Source organism: Rhinoraja longicauda, chromosome 4, assembly GCF_053455715.1.
Source record: "Rhinoraja longicauda isolate Sanriku21f chromosome 4, sRhiLon1.1, whole genome shotgun sequence".
Taxonomy (NCBI): Eukaryota; Metazoa; Chordata; class Chondrichthyes; order Rajiformes; family Arhynchobatidae; genus Rhinoraja; species Rhinoraja longicauda.
This window is the reverse complement of record NC_135956.1, coordinates 78,445,673-78,467,486: the sequence shown is the minus strand read 5'-3', so window position 1 is coordinate 78,467,486 and position 21,814 is coordinate 78,445,673. Positions and strand designations below refer to the sequence as shown.

The 21,814-nt window shown below is 42.4% G+C and overlaps 1 protein-coding gene across 1 annotated transcript in view; it reads left to right on the top strand.

Annotated features, from left to right (window-relative positions):
• The window catches only part of LOC144593215 (transient receptor potential cation channel subfamily A member 1-like), an 87,251-nt gene that overhangs the window by 13,860 nt on the left and 51,577 nt on the right, over nucleotides 1-21,814 (top strand). Inside the window, exons 5-9 of the mRNA XM_078398715.1 lie at nucleotides 11,273-11,381; nucleotides 11,479-11,624; nucleotides 16,250-16,389; nucleotides 16,506-16,554; nucleotides 18,318-18,417. Coding sequence (XP_078254841.1) covers nucleotides 11,273-11,381; nucleotides 11,479-11,624; nucleotides 16,250-16,389; nucleotides 16,506-16,554; nucleotides 18,318-18,417 — 544 coding nt within the window. The remainder of the gene's footprint in view (nucleotides 1-11,272; nucleotides 11,382-11,478; nucleotides 11,625-16,249; nucleotides 16,390-16,505; nucleotides 16,555-18,317; nucleotides 18,418-21,814) is intronic.

Below are 21,814 nucleotides of genomic sequence, written 5' to 3'. Positions count from 1 at the left end.
GTTACTTTGTGCTCATTCCATTGCCAGATGTGATCTGCAATGCTCACTAAACTTTACATTCTTCACCAGCTCACACTAACCGTATTGAGCATTAGAACATTAAAAAAAAGTCAAATGATATTGTGTGGCCTGGGAATACAAGTGGTTCGTTTTGGTGTGACAGGCTCTTGGTCTGCAGGCATTTGTTCCCCACAAAGTGAGGTTCTGATGTTGGCTGAGCAGTCAGTAAAAATGTGGAAAAAAGGTCACTTACTTCCTGCCAAAACGGCAAATCACTAAATAATTTCCATTAGTCAAGGAAGATTTTCTTGCAGTAGAATTATTTTCGGCAGCAGCTTTGGGACTGTGTGAGAAGTTCTATTATTTAATCTTGAACACGTGGTTCTCAAGCAAAATTCATATAACGCAGGATTTGGACATATTTGACTATATTGGAACTAGTACATCCACAGCTAGTCCCAGAGTCATTTTTTAAGCACTGGGTGTGGAATTGGAACATAATTTGCAAGTTAGGTTGCTGAAATCATAAACCCCCACCATTGGTTGTGATGTAACACTACAGCATCCCAGCAATTCAACCTGTGCTGCAGAAAAACTTTTATATTCTTATAACTTCCTCTATTCCTCCTTTCCACATGTTACTTGAGTGTAAGTAATGTAGTTTGGCAGAATGTATGATTTTAATATTGGGCAAATTTTCTCTGGGTTTCTAAGCCTTTTTTTAAAATTGTCGCTGTTGAATTGGATGAATGAATTGGATGAATGAATGAATGAATGAATGAATGAATGAATGAATAAATGAATAAATGAATGAATGAATGAACGAATGATACTTTATTCCCTTGTTAATGGTGTTTGTGAAATGTAATGTTTTGTACTTTAGTATCTTCATAAGTCATCAGAGCAGAATTAAGCCATTCGGGCCATCGAGTCTACTCCTCCATTCGATCATGGCTGATTTATCTTTCCCTCTCAATCCCATTCTCCTGCCTTCTCCCCATAACCCCTGATACCCTTACTAATCAAGAATCTGTCAATCTCCACCATAAAAATGCCCAAAGCCGGCCTCCACAGCAATAAATTCCACAGATTCACCACCCTCTGACTAAAGAAATTCCACCTCATCTCCTTTCTGAAGATACGTTCTTTTATTCTGAGGCTGTGTCTTCTGGTCCTAGACTCTCCCACTCGTGGAAACATCAACTCCGCATCGACACCATCTACTATTTTACTCAAGCTGTGTTACAGGATCATGTAGGCTGCAAGAGGTTTTACAATTCTTTTCAATGCAACCTTCTGCACCTGGGCTAAGTTTAAAAAAACACAAGTTTAAATGATAGCTCCCAAACAAATGACACAATAACATCCCCAATTAAAAGTGTGAGCATTGAATAGATCACTGGTGAACTGACACAGAACCACAGATGTTCAATTAGACCAAAACTGCAGTAGAACATTGACAACAGAGTTTACTAAATCTTTGCTATCTTCCCTAAGAGGAGTCATTTTATAGTCTATTAATGCATCTTCCCATCAAGGAATTATCTGTGTGTTCCTACTCCTCCTGGCATATAGTTTTGCAACAAAAGCACCCATTTCTGCAACGAGAAACCCTGCAGGCTAGATTTTAAAGTAAGTAAGTTTCAATACTGCACTGTGGAAGTTTGATTTAACTCGTGGTGTACCCTGCATCTTGGGATTGGTGCAGGCACCAATGTTCCCCACCATTGTAGAAGTGGCGGCAGGCCCATATGTAGTGAGTTAGTGTCAAACTCTATGCTTTATTTATTCCCAGCCTTTTCTTGTTTGTCAAGTGATTAATGTAAACCCAGCAATACCACCTGTGCCTACTCCAATAGTTCTTCTAAAGCACTTCTTCTATATTCTCATTAATGTAAATGAGAACTAATGACTGTTAGAAACATGGTATATGGATGTAATGTAATGCTTCTCAAATAGTATTAAAAAGGGAAATATTTTAAAGTTCTCGACCAGTAGCAAAGGTATAGAGAAGAAGTTAAAACAAAATGGTCCTCTGTCCCATTGCCTTGAAACAGATACAGAATCAGCTTGGAAGTCCCCTGCCATGTTTAGCCTCACCAGAGAAATCAGAAATTCCCCTCCAGCTTACAGAAGGGAAGTGTGGATCTCTGCTGCCCTGTGAATCCCACTCCTCTTCACTGTGAGATTGCCTCAACATACCCCCTTCCAGACAGATGGCCAATCCTCTTCTCGCCGGTCTACCTGAAGATAGACTCAGAATGCTGGAGTAACACAGCAAGTCAGGCAGCATCCCTGGAGAAAAGGAATAGGTAACCTCTCAGGTCAAAATCCTTCCTCAGACTATTTGTCTGAAATAGGTGAGCCACTGATTGTTGGCATTCAAATGAGTCATTGTAGTTCAAACCTATCAGCCCTCTGAAGACGTGTAAACCCAGTGACTCGCACAGCTATCTGGACTACACTTCTTCACCACCCTGTCTTCTGCAAAAAGTCTATCCCCTACTCCCAATTCCTCTGTCTACGCCGCATCTGTGCCCGGGATGAGGTGTTTCACACGAGTGCATCAGAGATGTCCTCATTCTTCAGGAAACGGGGCTTCCCCTCTTCCATTATAGATGAGGCTCTCACTAGGGCCTCTTCTACATCCCACAGCTCCGCTCTTGCTCCCCCTCCCCCCATTCGTAACAAGGACAGAATCCCCCTCGTTCTCACCTTCCACCCCATCAGCCAGCGTATCCAACAAATCATCCTCCAACATTTCCGTCACCTACAACGGGACCCCACTACTGGCCACATCTTCTCATCTCCCTCCCCTTTCTGCGTTCTGCAGAGACCGTTCCCTCTGTAACTCCCTGGTTCACTCGTCCCTTCCTACCTAAACCACCCCATCGCCGGGCACTTTCCCCTGCAACCGCAGGAGATGCAACACCTGTCCCTTTACCTCCCCCCTCAACTCCATCCAAGGACCCAAACAGTCTTTCCAGGTGAGACAGAGGTTCACCTGCACCTCCTCCAACCTCATCTATTGTATCCACTGCTCTAGATGTCAACTTCTTTAAATCGGTGAAACCAAACGCAGGCTCAGCGATCATTTCGCTCAACACCTTCGCTCAGTCCGCCTTAACCAACCTGATCTCCCGGTGGCTGAGCACTTCAACTCCCCCTCCCACTCCCAGTCTGGCCTTTCTGTCATGGGCCTCCTCCAGTGCCATAGTGAGGCCCACCGGAAATTGGAGGAACAGCACCTCATATTTTGCTTGGGCAGCTTGCAGCCCAGCGGTATGAACATTGACTTCTCCAACTTTAGATAGTTCCTCTGTCCCTCTCTTCCCCTCCCCATTCCCAGTTCGCCCTCTATCTTCCTGTCTAGCCCCCTTGACATCAGTCTGAAGAAGGGTCTCAACCCGAAACGTCACCCATTCCTTCTCTCCTGAGATGCTGCCTGACCTGCTGAGTTACTCCAGCATTTTGTGAAATAAGCCCTCTGAAGACTGTCTTGTGGAACTGCTTTCTGATTTCACCAGCTTCTCACTGGGTGTTAAAATTAGTCCAATGAAATGTTGTAGTGCCGAAACTTCCTATAAATTTTATTATCCTTCAACTTCAGGTGATTGAAAGCCTTTTAAAAGTTCCAGGTCTTAGCATTATTGATAATTTGTCTAAAAACTCTGCCTTCTATCCATTCTCTTGGTATATCTTAATTATTTTTACGAATAGCTTGAATCTGGATTTTTTTGACAAATGAACATTATCTATTGTTACGCATTTAATCATTGCACTTTGCATCCTTGAGGGCTTCTGTCAGGCTGTCCTTTACTTTTCTTTTTACTGGACTCAATAAATCTATATTTTACTTCAAGTACTTCAAGAGGGTTTATTTGCCATTTGCACTGGATGTGATCTGGAATAATGAAATTCTTACTTGCTGCATATTTTCCACAGCAACATCAACAACAAAACCAATACATTTTCAGTTATTCTAAATAAACCAGATCATGCTTGTACGTAGAGCAACCATAATAGTGCACAGTCCGGAGATGTCTGGTGCTGAGGGTTGTTGTTATGATTGTGCGGATGATTCAAGAACCTGAAGGCTGATGGGAGGAAGCTGTTCTTGAACCTGGACGTAATAATAATAATAATAATAATAATAATAATAAACATTTATTTTTTATAGCGCTTTTCCAAATGCTCAAAGACGCTTTACAAAAACAGTCAAGACATAAAACAAACAGACAAACTATCCTGACGGAGAAGCGGCGAACAAATAGCGCCAGCGTCCTCTCACGTCAGGGTCCGGCAGTAGACAATAAAGATCACAAGACACACAATTACAATTTTTAACACAAACAGCCATCACAGTGATTGCTCCAGGCACACCCTCACTGTGATGGAAGGCAAAGAAAAGTCTTATCTCCTCCTCATTCTTCTCCCGTGGTGCCACGAGGTGATCGAGGCTCCCGACTTTTGAAGCCCCCCAGGGCCGAGCCGAGCAGGCCGATGAAGGTCCTGAGCCCCCACCGGGCGATGGAAAGTGCCGCGGCCAGGCCACGCAGGGCGATGAAGGGCCTGCGAGCGGGTCGATCAAACCTCGCGCTTCGGGGTGGTCGAAGCTGCTACGGCTGGAGCTCCCGAAAGCCGGTCGCCAGCCAGGGACCTGCGAGCTCCCGATGTTGCGGTCTGCAGGGCCCACGGCCGAAGCCTCCGAGATGGTAAGTCCAGGCCCTGCGACCGGAGTCTTCAAGGTCGATCCCAGCTGGAGGCCGCCGACTCCACGGTGTTAGGCCGTAGCACGAACGGAGACACAACACGGTAAAGATCGCATCTCCGTTGAGGAGGAGATTAGAAAAAAAGGTTTCCCCCACCCCCCACATATACAGAGTTAAAAATAAATCAAAAGAAACATTTAAACGATAACAAAGATAAAAACAAAAAAAAGACAGAGAGACTGCCGGTGAGCCGCAGCTGCAGAACGCAGCCACGCCCCTTCAATGTAATGGTTCTCAGACCTTCTTGCTGATGGTAGCAGTGAGAAGAGAGTGAGTTGGGTAATGTGGGCCTTTGATATCAGCTGCCATCTTGAAGAACCACTTCCTTTGATGGAAGAGAGGGCAATGCCCATCTCTTACATTTTGCAACCTCCTTTGCTCTTGAGTTACCAAACCAGGCATTGAAGTAATCAATCATTATGCTCTATTCTGAACGCTTTTATAACTCTTCCGTAGGGAAATTCCCTAAATTGCATAAAACCACTGGGATTTTCAATTCTCTCTTAAACCGAATAATACTTTCCACCACATCCATTTTCTGTAGCCATGCTCCAACACTTTTTGCAGAATGGTTTTATAACCATTGTCCTGGCCGCTGAGTGAATATTAAGTTGTACAGTTGGTGGAGCTGCTGCCTCACAATGCCAGAGACCCAGGTTTGATTCTGACCTTGAATGCTGTCTGTATGGAGTTTGCATGTCTCCCCTGTGACCATGTGGGTTTCCTCCAGGTGATCCAGTTTTCTCCCACATCTCAAAGACGTGCGGTTTTGTAGGTCAATTGGCCTCAGTAAATTGCCCCTACTGTGTAATAACAGGAATTAGTATTGTCCACAATATAGACAATAGGTGCAGGAGTAGGCCATTCGGCCCTTCGAGCCAGCACCACCATTCAATGTGATCATGGCTGATCATTCTCAATCAGTACCCCGTTCCTACCTTCTCCCCATACCCCCTGACTCCGCTATCCTTAAGAGCTCTATCTAGCTCTCTCTTGAATGCATTCAGAGAATTGGCCTCCACTGCCTTCTGAGGCAGTGAATTCCACAGATTTACAACTCTCTGACTGAACAAGCTTTTCCTCATCTCCGTTCTAAATGGCCTACCCCTTTTTCTTAAACTGTGGCCCCTGGTTCTGGACTCCCCCAACATTGGGAACATGTTTCCTGCCTCGAACGTGTCCAACCCCTTAATAATCTTATCTGTTTCGATAAGATCCCCTCTCATCCTTCTAAATTCCAGTGTATACAAGCCTAGCCGCTCCAGTCTTTCAACAGATGACGGTCCCGCCATTCCGGGACTTAACCTAGTAAACCCTCAATGGCAAGAATATCCTTCCTCAAATTTGGAGACCAAAACTGCACACAGTACTCCAGGTGCGGTCTCACTAGGGCCCTATACAACTGCAGAAGGACCTCTTTGCTCCTATACTCAACTCCTCTTGTTATGAAGGCCAACATTCCATTGGCTTTCTTCACTGCCTGCTGTACCTGCATGCTTCCTTTCAGTGACTGATGCACTAGGACACACAGATCTCGTTGTACGTCCCCTTTTCCTAACTTGACACCATTCAGATAATAATCTGCCCTCTTATTCTTACCACCAAAGTGGATAACCTCACACTTATCCACATTAAACTGCATCTGCCATGCATCTGCCCACTCACATAAACTGTCCAAGTCAACCTGCAACCTCATAGCATCTTCCTCACAACTCACACTACCACCCAGCTTTGTATCATCTGCAAATTTGCTAATGCTACTTTTAATCCCTTCATCCAAGTCATTAACGTATATTGTAAACAGCTGCGGTCCCAGCACCGAGCCTTGCGGTACCCCTCTCGTCACTGCCTGCCATTCTGAAAGGGACCCATTTATCCCCACTCTGCTTTCTGTCTGTCAACCAATTTTCTGTCCATGTCAGTACCCTACGCCTAATACCATGTGCTCTAATTTTGCCCACTAATCTCCTATGTGGGATCTTGTCGAAGGCTTTCCGAAAGTCGAGGTACACCACATTCACAGGCTCTTCCTTGTCAATTTTCCTAGTTACATCCTCAAAAAATTTCAGAAGATTAGTCAAGCATGATTTCCCCTTCGTAAATCCATGTTGACTCGGAACGATCCTGTTACTGCTATCCAAATGCTCCGCAATATACTTTATTAAAGCTTCCCATCCTCGGTGGCGCAGCGGTAGAGTTGCTGCCTTACAGCGAATGCAGCGCTGGTGACTCAGGTTCGATCCTGACTACGGGCGCCGTCTGTACAGAGTTTGTACGTTCTCCCCGTGACCTGCGTGGGTTGTCTCCGAGATCTTCGGTTTCCTCCCACACTCCAAAGACGTACAGGTATGTAGGTTAATTGACTGGGTAATATGTAAAAATTGTCCCTAGTGTGTGTAGGATAGTGTTAATGTGGGGGGATCGCTGGGCGGCGCGGACTCGGTGGGCCGAAGGGCCTGTTTCCGCGCTGTATCTCTAAAAAAAAAAGAAGAAAAAAAGAAAATATTCCAAGAATGAATCTTGGCAGTCTGGTGAACTGTGAAGAGGATTGTGATAAATTGCAACCAGATGGATATCAGTAATTTAGTGGAATAGGCAAGTGAAGATAATTGCAAAGAAATGTGAGCTATTGCATGTTGGAAGACAGAGTGAGGAGAGGCAATGTGGAATGAAAATTATCAAAGTGGGGCAGGAACAGAGGGGCCTGGGGATATGGATGCACGTGTTGAGGAGTGACACGAATGGGTAAGACTGTGTACATAAGCCTTAGAGCATTCTGGGCTTTATTGATAGCAATAGAGCAGGAAAGCAGAAAAGTTGTGAGCGGTCTGGACAGAGGAGAGGCATTGGTGCAGCACCATCTCCCCCTCCCCTCTGCCCCCCCCTCCCCCCCTCCCCCTCCCCCCCTCCCCCTCCCCCTCCCCCTCCCTCTCCCCCTCCCCCTCCATCCTCCCCTTCCCCTCCACCCTCCTCCCCCTCCCTCTCCCTCCCCCCCCTCCCTCCCCCTCCCTCCTCCCCTCCCCCCTCCCTCCACCCCCTGTATGTAGTTGGAATGTGCAATGTATTACCATCAAATGTGGTGGGACTAAGGATTAAGGCCTGAGGCTGGAACTAGAGAGTCGCTCTTCGAGAAAGCCAGTGTGAACATGATGGGCAAAATGGTGTTCTATTGTGCTGCAAGTTTGGAAAGACTCTTCTAATAACTAACTTCCCTGTCATCCTCTGTGATTTTAATTTACTTTCTTTTCATACAGCTTTTCACATTAATAACTCGGCTCAAGAGTGTTTTATCGTCATATGTCCCGAAACAGAACAATGAAATTCTTACCTGCAACAGCACATTACTCTACTCATTGATTAACAATTGTTCAATAGAAAATCATCCAATTGTTCTTGATATTTGATAGATCCAAAACACTGGAGTAACTCAATGGGAGAAAAGGAATAGATGGCATTTGGGGTTGAGACCCTTTGTGAGTCTGAAGAAGGGTCTTGACCCGAAACGTCACCTATTCCTTTTCTCCAGAGATGCTGTCTGACCCACTGAGTTACTCCAGTTTTTTGTGTCTATCTTCGTACAAAACTCCAACACAGTTCAATACTGAAGAAGTGCTGCACTGACAGAGGTACAGATGAGATGTCAAGATAAGGTCCTATATACTCTCCCATGTGGAAATTAGCAGACCACATACCACTATTTTGAACAGGAGCTCAAAGTAAACTTTGGTGTCCTGGCTAAATTAACCTCTCAAATAACATTACCAAAGCTATTATGTGAGGGTCATTATCATTTATTAGGATCTTTAATATGAAACACTAACTCTATTTTTTTCTACAGATGCTGTTTGATCTGTCTAATGTCACCAATATTTTCATAATCATATTATGTGTGGACGTTTGCAACCTAAAATTGATTACTGTATTTTCTACATTGCAACAATGGCTACGTTAGGTTTTAATGTTTTATGGTACATTTTGTGGTCATTATAGACGCTATCAAATGCAAGTAATTTCGTGAAAATTAGCTTCTATCACATCATTAATCATCATAGTGTTTTGGGAAAAATATCTGCATTGAATTTTGCATCTGGAACTGACCCATGAGTTACCAAGATAAAAATTCTTATGCATCCTGCAGATTTGTTCTTTCCAAATGTTTAACAATGCAGTAGGAACTTAAGCAATATATTAATGGTTGAAAAAGATCATATTATTGCTGACAAATTTGAAACGTCTGTAGTCCTAGCTCATTCAGACTTTATTTCATTCTCTGATAGCAGGGGTAGGCCATTTAGAACGGAGATGAGGAAGAACTTTTTCAGTCAGAGAGTGGTGAAGGTGTGGAATTCTCTGCCTCAGAAGGCAGTGGAGGCCAGTTCGTTGGATGCTTTCAAGAGAGAGCTGGATAGAACTCTTAAGGATAGCGGAGGGGGGGGTATGGGGAGAAGGCAGGAACAGGGTACTGATTGAGAGTGATCAGCCATGATCGCATTGAATGGCGGTGCTGGCTCGAAGGGCTGAATGGCCTACTCCTGCACCTATTGTCTATTGTCTATTATGATTTGTCAGAGTGATCTACAAGAAAAGAAAATCTACTGTTTAAAGGAGCACATGATAAAAACAAAAAGCTCATCAAACTATTTCCCTAACTTAAAAAGGATTATTAGTTGATAAAAATGCATGAATAAAATTATTGGTTAATAACAATAACAATACTTAAAATGAAAATACCTGCAAACGATTTTCGGTGCAAAACATCTTTCGTAATAGTGCCTCTTGGCCCACGATATCCATGCTGACCATGATTCCAAATTAAACGAATCCCTCCTGCATGCACATGATCCATGTACCTCCATTCCCTGCATATTCAGGTGACTAAATGCCACCATCAGATCTGATTGCACCATCTCCTCTGTCACACTGTTCCAGCCACCCACCACGTTCTGTGTAAAACAAACTTTCCCCACACACCTCGTTTAAACTTTCCTCCTCCTGCCTAATAGCTATGCCCTCTAGAATTTGACATTTCCACTCTGGGAAAACAAGATTCTGACTGTCTGTCCTATCTACACCTTTCATAATTGTATCCAGGTTTCTTCTTGGCCTACAACATACCGAAGAAAACAATCCAAGTTTGTCCAACCTCTCCTTATAATACCATCTAATCCAGGCAGCATCCTAGTAAACCTCTAATGCACCTTTTCCAAAGCTCCCACATCCTTCCTGCAGTGGTTCAACCAGAACTACATACAACACCTGAAATGCAGGCATGGACACCAGGATCTCAATGTACATCAATGTTGTTAAAGATCCTACCATAAACCTATTCTTTCCCCTTGCATTTGCCTTCCCAAAGTGCAAAACCTCACATGACCCCAGATTGAACTCCATCTTCCACTTCTTTGTCCATGTTTCTGACTGATCGATATCCTCCTGTATCCTTCAATAGTCTTCTTCACTGTCTGTAACTCCACAAATGTATTGTACCATCCGCACACTTACCAACCAACCCATCTACAGTTTCATAAAATATTTTATTCTTTAAATTGAGTTCAACTGACAAGAAAGACCCCCAAAATCTGGAATTTTGTTGCCCATTTTTAGATTCTATGACCATTACAGCTTCCAGTCTGTGGTTAACGCATTTTGTTAAATAAGTGTATCAATGGCTATGAAGCTAACTAGGATAAATGGAGGTGAATTGCAGATTGGCCACATAAGAACGTAAAGGTGGAGGAACATCAAGTGTGAAATGAAAACAGAAAATGCAGGAAACAGTTATCCCTTTAATCTGTGGAAAGAGAAACTGAGTTAATATTTCATGTTAGAAATATTTCATATTCCAGAACTTCGATGTGAATAGATTTGCTTTCTTATTGTTTTCAATAGGTTACTAAATATAAAACAAATTGGATTTTCTAAAAATAGCAGCCTATAAACAGTGGAGTTCATATCAGAGAAATATTATTCACAACTAATTTGGATAATTTAATGCAACGCTGTAAAGTACTTTGTGATGTTTAGCTCCATTCCTATAATTGTGAAGCTTGGTATTAAGAGTGGCGCTCTAATTTATCTGTCTGAATCTTTTTTTTAGAACTATAGCAAAATTTTCTCTTCAATTTACAATTGAATAGAGCAGGAGAGGATGTTTCTACTGGTGGGAGAGTCTAGAACTAGAGGTCATAGCCTCAGAATTAAAGGATGTTCCTTTAGGAAGGAGATGAGGAGGAATTTCTTTAGCCAGACGGTGGTGAATCTGTGGTATCTTTGCCACAGAAGGCTGTGGAGGCCAAGTTAATAGATATTTTTAAGGCAGAGGTAGATAAATTCTTGATTAGTATAGGTGTCAGGGGTTATGGGGAGAAAGCAGGGGAATGGGGTTAGGAGGGAGAGATAGATCAGCCATGATTGAATGGTGGAGTATATTTGATGTGCCGAATGGTCTAATTCTGTTCCTATCACTTATGATTTTATGACCTTATGACACTTTTTTTTAGTTGAAGCATGGAGCATTACTATGCAAACAGAATCGACTGGGTCGTTATCCTATTCATGAAGCTGCTTTTTCAGGATCAAACAAGACATTGGAAATATTAATTCGGAAAGGTTGGTATAAATGTTAATGTCTGATTGAAGAAGCATCTGCCTTTATGGCTTTATTTACTTCATCTAAGCAATGGCTCACACACTATTTATCTTTAAGGAGAGGAACTGGGTTACTCTCGTGAAAAACAGACAAATTTTCTTGATGAAGGACTCCATACCCCACTTCATTTTGCTTTACTTGGTGGAAAAATTGAGACAATTAAAGTCTGCATTAACAATGGAGCAAAAATTGACTTACAAAAGGTATGTGTTTACAAATGAGTAAAAAGGTGAAGAACTTGAATATAAATGGATGTCATAAGTAGCAAGGGGAAATCCTACAGCCGACCTGGCAATAACTGAATAAAAAGCAAAAAGTTATACTTGAATCAGGATTCTTTACTAGATTAGGGAAGTTCTAAAATAAGTATTTCTCTAGCTGATAATTATGTGTTGTCGAAAGCATTGTTATTGCTGAAAATATGTAGCTTTTTTAAATTTAATATTCAGCTGTGCATCAGATGAAGAAGAGACAACCAAATATATAGGGATTGGAGGTTAATTTTATACAAAGCAATGGGTTCCACTTGTAAGGAATAGGAAATAATGGAGAAAAATAATTTGCAGAGATGAGAGGATGCAGGATTTTGACCTGAAGTTTCTTATAACTACTTGAAATGTATAATTTTAACATTTGATACAGTTGTTGCCAAAATCTTTTTTTATGGATGAGTAGAATTTTTACTCTCAATGCAAGGCCAGCTGGTGTCAGACAGGTGAGTCTACCTGATAACTGTACTAGAAGAGCAGGAAAAAAATTAAAAGGTATCTAAGGAGAGTATCCAGGAAGACCTCAAATATGTATATATCTGCTAGTCCTGTATTGCAACAGATGAATTACTTGCAACAGGGAAAGATTGGAAGCTGATGATGGAAACAGAATCATCTTAATATTTGGCATGATTTTTCTTGGTAAACTGATCAACAATGTGCAATAGTGCAGGAAAATATCCAGGAAAAGACTGCAGTTATTTGTCTATCCAGGAAGAGCAGAGTGTTGGAGGATGCATTCTGGCAGTTTCCTGCAAACTAGCATCAAAACATAGAATATAGAATGTAGAGCACTGCAGCACAAGAACAAGCCCTTCGAGCCACAATGTCTTTACTGAAATGATGCCAAAACCAACTCTTATCTGCCTCCACATGCTTCCATTCCCTGCTTATCCAATGCTTCTCCAAACGTCTCTTAAAATGCCACTATCATATCTGCCTCAACAACCACCCCTGGCAGTGCATTCCAGGCACCACGCTCTGTATAAAAACAAGATTGCTACGCAATTTATTTAGGAATAAACGGGTCATTTTTAGGAATAAACTGGTCCTTTTTAGGAATAAACTGGTCCTTTTCAGAATGGCAGGCAATGGAGAGAGGAGTGCCGCAAGGCGCGGTGCTGGGACCGCAACTATTTACAATATATATGAATGATTTGGATGATGGAATTAGAATTAACACTAGCAAGTTTGCGGATGACACAAAGCTGGGTGGCAGTGTGAACTGCGAAGAGGATGTTAGGAGGTTGCAGGGTGACTTGGACAAGTTGAGTGAGTGGGCAGATGCATGGCGGATGCAGTGCAATCATGTAGATAAATGTGAGGTTATCCACTTTGGCGGCAAAAATAAGGAGGCAGATTATTATCTCATTGGTGTCAGATTAGGTAAAGGGGAAGTGCTACGAGACCTGGGTGTCCTTGTACACCAGTCACTGAAAGTAAGCGTGCAGGTGCAGCAGGCAGTGAAGAAAGCTAGTGGCATATCCGCCTTCATAACAAGAGAATTTGAGTACAGGAGCAAAGAAGTCCTTCTGCAGTTGTATAGGGCCCTGGTGAGACTACATCTGGAGTATTGTGTACAGTTTTGGTCTCCTAATTTGAGGAAGGTCGTCCTTGCTATTGGCAGTGCAGCATAGGTTCGCAAGGTTAATCCCTGGGATGGAGGGACTGTCATATGAGGAAAGATTGGAAAGACTAGGTTTGTATTCACTAGAGTTTAGAAGGATGAGAGGGGATCTTATAGAGACGTATAAAATCATGAAAGGACTAGACAATCTAGATGCAGGAAGAATGTTCCCAATGTTGGGGGAGTCCAGAACCAGGGGCCACAGTCTAAGAATAAAGGGGAGGCCATTTAAAGCTGAGGTGAGAAGAAACTTTTTCACCCAGAGAGTTGTGAATTTGTGGAATTCTCTGCCGCAGAAGGCAGTGGAGGCCAATTTACTGGATGAATTTAAAAGAGAGTTAGATAAAGCTCCAGGGGCTAGTGGAATCAAGGGATAGTGGAAGGCAGGCACAGGTTACTGATTGTAGATGATTAGCCATGAACACAATGAATGGCGGTGCTGGCTCGAAGGGTCAAATGACCTCCTCCTGCACCTATTTTCTATGTTTCTATGTTTCACATCTCCTTTAAACGTGGCCCCTCTCATCTTAAAGCTTTGCCCTCTCATATTTCAATTTTCATCCTGGGAGGGTTCTGGCTGTCAATCCAATCTGTGCATCTCATAATGCTGTATACTTCTCTCCAGTCTCCCTGCAACCCACGGCATTCCAGAGAAAACACTCTAAGTCTGCCCAACCTCCCCCGATAGCTAATAACCCCTGATCAAGATCTTATTCTGTTAAAGCCCCTCTGCACCCTTTCCATTGCCTCCACACCCTGGGATAATGTGAACTGCATGCAATACTCCACATGTGGCTTAACCAAAACTGCCTCATGTCTTCCTGACTCTTATACCCAATACCCTGACCTATGAAAGCAATCATATCATATGCCTTTTTACTACTCTATATATTTGTGTTGCCATTTACAGAGAGTTATGGACTTGGACCCCAAGATCACAATGTATATCAAAGGTGTTAAGGGTCATGCCATTAATTGTATATCTTCCCCTTACATTTGACTCCCAAAATACAACATCTGACACTTGCTCGGATTAAACTCCATCTGCCACTTCACTGCCCATTTCTGTTGCCGATCTATATCTTGCTGTATACTTTGACAGCCTTCCTCACAGTCCGCAATCCCAGAAATCTTGGTGTCATTTGCAAATGTACTAATCCACCCATCTATGTTTACATCTAAGTCATTTATATATATCACAAACAGCAGAGGTCCCAGTATGGATCCCAATGGAACTTCACTGGTCCCAGACTTCCATCCGAAATATTGTCTTTCCACTAGAACCCTCGTTCTTTTATCAGGAAGCCAGCTAGGAATCCATACGACAAAGTCACTGTTAATGCTGTGCATTTTAATATTCTGAATTAGCCTACCTTTGGGGTCTTTATCAAATGCTTTACTGACATCCATGCAGCCAATATCCACCCCTACCCTCATAGATCCCCTTTGTCACCTCAAAAAACTCACTCAGGTTAGTAAGATACGACCTGCTCTGTACAAAGCCATGCTGACTGTCCCCAATTAACGCATCCATTGATGAAATTGTTTCCGGCTGTATATATATGATATGATATGATATGATATGAAATAGCCTGCTGAATGTCATCCCAAATGTGACCATGTTCAAGAAATGGAATCCCTTCACATAGATTAGAGTTTAGTTTAGAGGCTACAATGTGAAAACAGGTCCTTCAACTCACTGATTCCACACTGACCAATGATACCTGCACACTAACACTATCCTACACACAAGAGACAATTTACAAATGTTACCAAGCCAATCAGCCTGCAAGCCTGTACGTCTTTGGAGTGTGGGAGGAAATCAGTGCTCCCGGAGAAAACCCACGCAGGTCATAGGGAGAACGTACAAACTCCGTAAAGATAGCACCCGTAATTGGGTCTCCTGCGCTGCAAGGAGGTAACGCTACAGCTGTCCCGTGCCAGCCTGTGTTTAATAGATAATGTGTGCCACCGTTCTACGCTGTGGAAGCCAATAATCTCAAAATGAACAAGATGTCAGTCACAAGCCCTTATGTTTTTATGGTTCAGTTGTCAACTTTCTGCTTCCTCTCTTACATTACAAACATATTTCAAAAGAAGATGATATTTTGATAATAAAAATATGTTGTTGGAAAATAAATGTGGCTTTAGATCTTCATTCTGAAAGTCATAAATTGGCCACTGGCGTGTTTGAAGAATTAATCTTTGATACATAGTTACAGAAAACTTCACGTGGAACCTGGCTTGCCTCCACATTCTTTGGGGGGAAGAATGGTGTCTCTTGTTGCAAACAGATGTTGACCATGCTGTCTGATTCTGCAGCTCTCTCCCCTTCATCTCCAACATAATTCTACCTTACGATGTATTCTTCCTAAGGAAATCTATACCTGTTTTTTGATTTAGGTGAGACTGATTTGCTGAACAAAGCAAAAAAACTGCAATAAAAATAACGAAATATATTTTCCAGCTCACGTAATCATTAAACATAGTTTTGAATTGTCAGACTGTTCTCTCATTCCCCATCAGATAGTGGAGGATCTGCTCTGCTTCTTTCATGTAGTTGCAGAAGAGGCACAGAAGCAGGACATTTGTTATGTACTGCCACTGGATGGCAGAAGCTGGTACACAAATGAACATTGTGGAGTTTAGGAGGTGAATCATTGATAGCCTAAAAGAATGTTGGAGGGGAATTGGAGGAAGAGCAGCAGGTTTTGGTGGACAGTGGACTTGTAGCAACCCAAAGCCATACAAAGAGTGAAAATTGCTTCCTCGTAAATTCCCTCATTGGAAAGTGGAAATAATAAGCACTATAAGTAAATCAATGCAAGTGAGGAAGTTTATCTTTTGAAAGAATATCCATTATTATGTAAAATAATACTTTAAAGCTATTAAACTTCATAATAAGGTCAACATTATTTCTGTTTCTTATTAGCTGAAGGATAAATCAACTCCTTTTCACTTCGCCTGCTTGCAGGGGGCTTTTGAGGCTGTCAAGTTCATGCTTTCTAAATACAAAGGAGAGAATGATATTCTTCACATTCTGGATGGTATTAAACAAACACCAATACACAAGTAAGATAAGATTAACTTAAAGCTGTCTATTCTTAGTAAAATAATTTAAACTGTTCAGGAGCTTCTAAATGCTAAGATAGTGGTATTAACGCATATTGTGTACTTTGTCCTTGCAGGGCTGCAACATATGATTCCTCAGAACTACTAGAATATTTAATTGAACAGGTATCCATTCATCACTCTTCTAACTGATTAGAAAAGTTAAATTTGAGGAGCTCTATTCTAAATAGAGAATGAGATGAAAATGTAGAATCAAGGAACTGCAGATGCTGGTTTATACCAAAGATAGACAGAAAGTGCTGGAGTAACCCAGCGGGTCAGGCAGAATCTCTGGAGACAAACGATGTATGATATTTTGGGTGGAAACAAATTAGATCTGAGGACGGGTTCCGACCAAAAACGTCACCTATCCTTTTTCTCCAGAGATGCTACCTGAACCGCTGAGTTACTCCAGCATGTTGTGTCTATCTGTGAGATGAAAATGATGCTCAGAGCAAGATAACTTTCAGAAAATTCCCCCAATGTATGAACGTGTAAGTACAATGAGTGGCTCAGCCACAGAGACAGAGGAACAGCAAGTTGTCTCAAGTCTACAATTAATATACTGATCTCAGCTGCACATATGAAAATGATTTGACAATAAGCCTCTATTGCCATGCAATAGAGAGGAGAATGTGTTCAATTTCATAATCTAGTTCCAATGCTGGATATGCATGTTTTTGATAATCATGTAAGAAGAGTCTTAGGTTTGGTGGTGTGCTTTAAAAAAAAACCCTTACCTTTCTAGTTCTTTCACCACTTCATTGCCCTTAAATAGAATCTTTGACATTTGGTACGCTATTGTCAATTGAGATTTAGTCTTTAGACATTATTTTAGAGATACAGCATGGAGACAGGGCCTTCAGCGCACTGAGTCCACGTCGATCACTGATCACCCCTAGGGACTACACACCAGGAACAACATGAGATGAGAAAACATTTCTTCACACAGAGAGTGGTGAGTCTGTGGAATTCTCTGCCACAGAAGGTAGTTGAGGCCAGTTCATTGGCTATATTTAAGAGGGAGTTAAATGTGGCCCTTGTAGCTAAAGGGATCAGGGGGTATGGAGAGAAGGCAGGTACAGGTTACTGAGCTGGATGATCAGCCATAATCATATTGAATGGCGGTGCAGGCTCGAAGGGCCGAATGGCCTCCTCCTGCACCTATTTTCTATGTTTCTATGTTTCTAACTCACATTTTACCAAAGCCAATTAACCTACAAACCTGTATGTCTGTGGAGTGTGGGAGGAAACCGGAGCACCCGTAGAAAGCCCACGCAGTCACAGGGAGAATGTACAAACTCTGTACAGACTGTAACCATAGTCAGGATCGAAACGACCGAGATAGATGAGAAAGATCCAAAGGCACTATTTCAAAGAAGAGTAGAGGAAAATGTCAACCCTCTCTTAACTGATTTACTGATCATCGTCTCTTTGCTCTCTGAGGTGCCCGTGCTGTGTGCAAGTCAGTGCTGCATTTCCTGGATTAGAATCATGCCTAAACTTTAAAAATAAATTTAACCAAAACTGCAGAATCCGGAAATCAGAAATGGAAGCAGAAAATACTGAAAACACTCATTATGTCACAGTCATCTATGGAAAGAGAAACAGAGTTCAAAGTCTGATGAAGGGTCTCAGTGCTAAAATATTAACTGTTTCCAAACCAGTTGATCGTTTCTGGCATTTTCTATTTTTATTTTAAATTTTAGATGTATTTCTTTAATTTCTTTTAAATTCTAAAGCCATTAACTAGAAAGCACTGGGTGATTTGGAGCAAGGAGACAATATCTTCATCAAAATACTAAATTTGCAATTTTCATTAGTTTAATAGTAAACATATAATATTAATTCATTCGTGTGCAAGTACATTTTGTTTTTCTTTATGACAGGGATCAGATATGAATATGGTTGACAGTGAATCCCGCACCCCCCTTCTGTGGGCCACTTCACATGGAGCCTGGAATTCTGTGAGAACCCTGGTGATGAAAGGTCAGCATTTTTTCTTTGCCCATTTTGTTTTACATTTATTCTAATTTCTGTTCTTCAGGTATATTTTCACGCGATGAGATACCGGATTATTGGATGTGTACAGAATTAACAGCAGTCTTAATGCCCTCACCCAGAGAGAGTATTGACCTGCCAAAAATAAATTTGCTCTGATTGGGAAAATATCCGTTTCATAGCTTGAGTATTGTTGGACCACCTATCATCCAAATAACTTTAACTAACATAAAAATCACAGAATGGGAGGAAAAAAGGAGAAATTTGGCCCATTCCCTTTCTATCCCTGCTGAACAAAAAATGATCCATTTTGATTTTTCCACTCGCCAGCTCTTGATCTGTTGCCTTGTAACTTACACCTCTTGAATTGCCCACCCAGATAGCGTTTAAGTGTGACAAGAGTCCCTGCTTTCACCACCCCTTCTGCTGACGAGTTCCAGGCCCCAGCACACTTCAGATTAAAAAAAATAAACCTCAAAGCTCTGATCATTCTAGAAATTAACTTTCAAAGTAATTCACTTTTGGTAAGGCAGATTAGTTAACTGTCCAAAAGTAATGAGGCGAGCTATTAGAAATCTACAATGTCAAGTCAAGTCAAGTCAAGTTTATTTGTCACATGCACATACACGATGCGCAGTGAAATGAAAGTGGCAATGCCTGCGGATTGTGCACAAAAAAGAATTACAGTTACAGCATATAAATAAAGTTAATACAGTTAATACAGAGAAGACAAAATTTAGTCCCTGGAGTTATAAAAGTTAACAGTCCTGATGGCCTGTGGGAAGAAATTCCGTCTCATCCTCTCCGTTTTCACAGGATACTTCCCCCTTGTCTAATTAAGAGGAAGACCCCTTGTTTACTTCTGTATTTTAGCTAACTGAGCACATTCAGATAATTTACATCGACGGCTCATCTTTTCAACTTCGGACCATCACTTTGAGAATAAGGAGCCAACTTTTGCTGCCTCCTCTTCCTTCAGAATTCTGATCCATGGCAACTTGCCTGCAGATGGTCACAATCCCATCTCCCACAACAAGCAAGGGTAATCATGCCCGTCTTCTTGTGGCAAATCCAATTGTGTTAACTGCCAAAGGGAAAGTCATTATCCGTCTAACCCTCAACTACTTCCTGCTAAATCACTGTGGATTCCATTCATCAAAACATATCATGTACATGGAGTTCTCACACAGTGAAATTCAAGAGTAAGCAGAAAATAGCATCAACCATATGATTATCTCCATCCTGCATCTCCATGATTAAGTCAAGTCAAGTCAAGTTTATTTGTCACATGCACATACACGATGTGCAGTGAATTGAAAGTGGCAATACCTGCGGATTGTGCACAAAAAAGAATTACAGTTACAGCATATAAATAAAGTTAATACAGTTAATACAGAGAAGACAAAAATTAGTCCCTGGAGTTATAAAAGTTAACAGTCCTGATGGCCTGTGGGAAGAAATTCCGTCTCATCCTCTCCGTTTTCACAGCGTGACAGCGGAGGCGTTTGCCTGACCATAGCATCTGGAACAGTCCGTTACTGGGGTGGCAGGGGTCCCTCATAATCTTGCTTGCTCTCGATCTACACCTCCTGATGTATAGGTCCTGCAGGGGGGCGAGTGTAGTTCCCATGGTGCGTTCTGCCGAACGCACTACTCTTTGCAGGGCCATCCTGTCCTGGGCAGAGCTGTTCCCAAACCAGACTGTAATGTTGCCGGACAGGATGCTCTCTACAGCCCCAGAGTAGAAGCAATGAAGGATCCTCAGAGACACTCTGAATTTCCTCAGCTGTCTAAGGTGGTAAAGGCGCTGCTTTGCCTTACCCACCAGTGCGGCAATGTGCGTTGCCCATGTCAGATCCTCTTTGATGTGGACTTCCAAGTATTTAAAACTACTCACCCGATCCACAGTAGACCCATTTATCTCCAGTGACGTGTACGTCCTTGGATGTTGAGCCCTTCTAAAGTCCACAATCAGCTCCTTAGTTTTTTTGACATTCAAGAGGAGGCTATTGTCCTGACACCAGTGACTGATGCACTAGGACACCCAGATCTCGTTGTACGTCCCCTGTTCCTAACTTGACACCATTCAGATAATACTCTGCCTTCCTATTCTTACCACCAAAGTGGATAACCTCACACTTATCCACATTAAACTGCATCTGCCATGCATCTGCCCACTCACACAACCTGTCCAAGTCACCCTGCAACCTCATAGCATCTTCCTCACAGTTCACACTACCACCCAGCTTTGTATCATCTGCAAATTTGCTAATGGTACTTTTAATCCCTTCATCCAAGTCATTAATGTATATTGTAAATAGCTGCTGTAGGCCTTCTCATCGTTGTCGGAGATCCGGCCCACCACCACAGTGTCATCAGCAAACTTGATGATGGAGTTTGAGCTGAACCTGGCCACATAGTCATGTGTGTACAGGGAGTACAGTAGGGGGCTAAGGACGCAACCCTGGGGGGATCCTATGTTCAGGGTGAGGGGGCTAGATGTGTGTTCCCCCATCCTGACCACTTGGGGCCTGGCGGTGAGAAAGTCCAGGACCCAGGCACACAGAGGGGTGCTAAGCCCCAGTTCCAGCAGCTTCTCAGCCAGTCTGCTGGGGACTATTGTGTTGAAAGCTGTACTAAAGTCAATGAACAGCATCCTCACATAGCCCCCCTTCTGGCTGTCCAGATGAGAGAGAGCGGTGTGTAGAACCTGGGACTCCACATCATCCGTGGACCTGTTCGGACGGTATGCGAACTGTAGTGGGTCCATGTTGCGAGGAAGGAGGGCACAGATGTGCTTCTTGATTAGTCTCTCGAAGCATTTCATGACAACCGAGGTGAGGGCCACCGGTCGGTAGTCATTTAAACAAGCTGGAAAGACATTCTTTGGCATCGGTACAATGATGGATCTTTTGAAGCATGCAGGGACCATGCTTTTATTGCCAACCTGCTTGGTTCCTGTGCTTAATAAGCCTAAATGTTCTCTCATATCAAGATTTGGTCATGAGCCTTGGAAATGCTAAGAATGGATGCACTTTAGAGAACATTTTTTGGATAGGCACATGGATATGTGGCGGAATATGGATGGAGGGATATGGATTATGTGCAGGCACATAAGAGTTGGTCGAGGCAACAGGGACTACTTTGTGTCTATAGGTAATTACACATCATAGCGGTCAAATATGACACGCGGAGTTCCTCAGGACTCCATTCTGGGACCTCTTCTGTTTCACATCTACAAGCTTCCACTGGCTCACATTATGGAAAACAACAAAAATAAGTTACCATAATTATGCAGACGACACACAAATTTACATAACCATATCACCAGGGGACTATGGTCCAATACAAACACTGAGTAAGTGCATCGAACAAATCAACGATT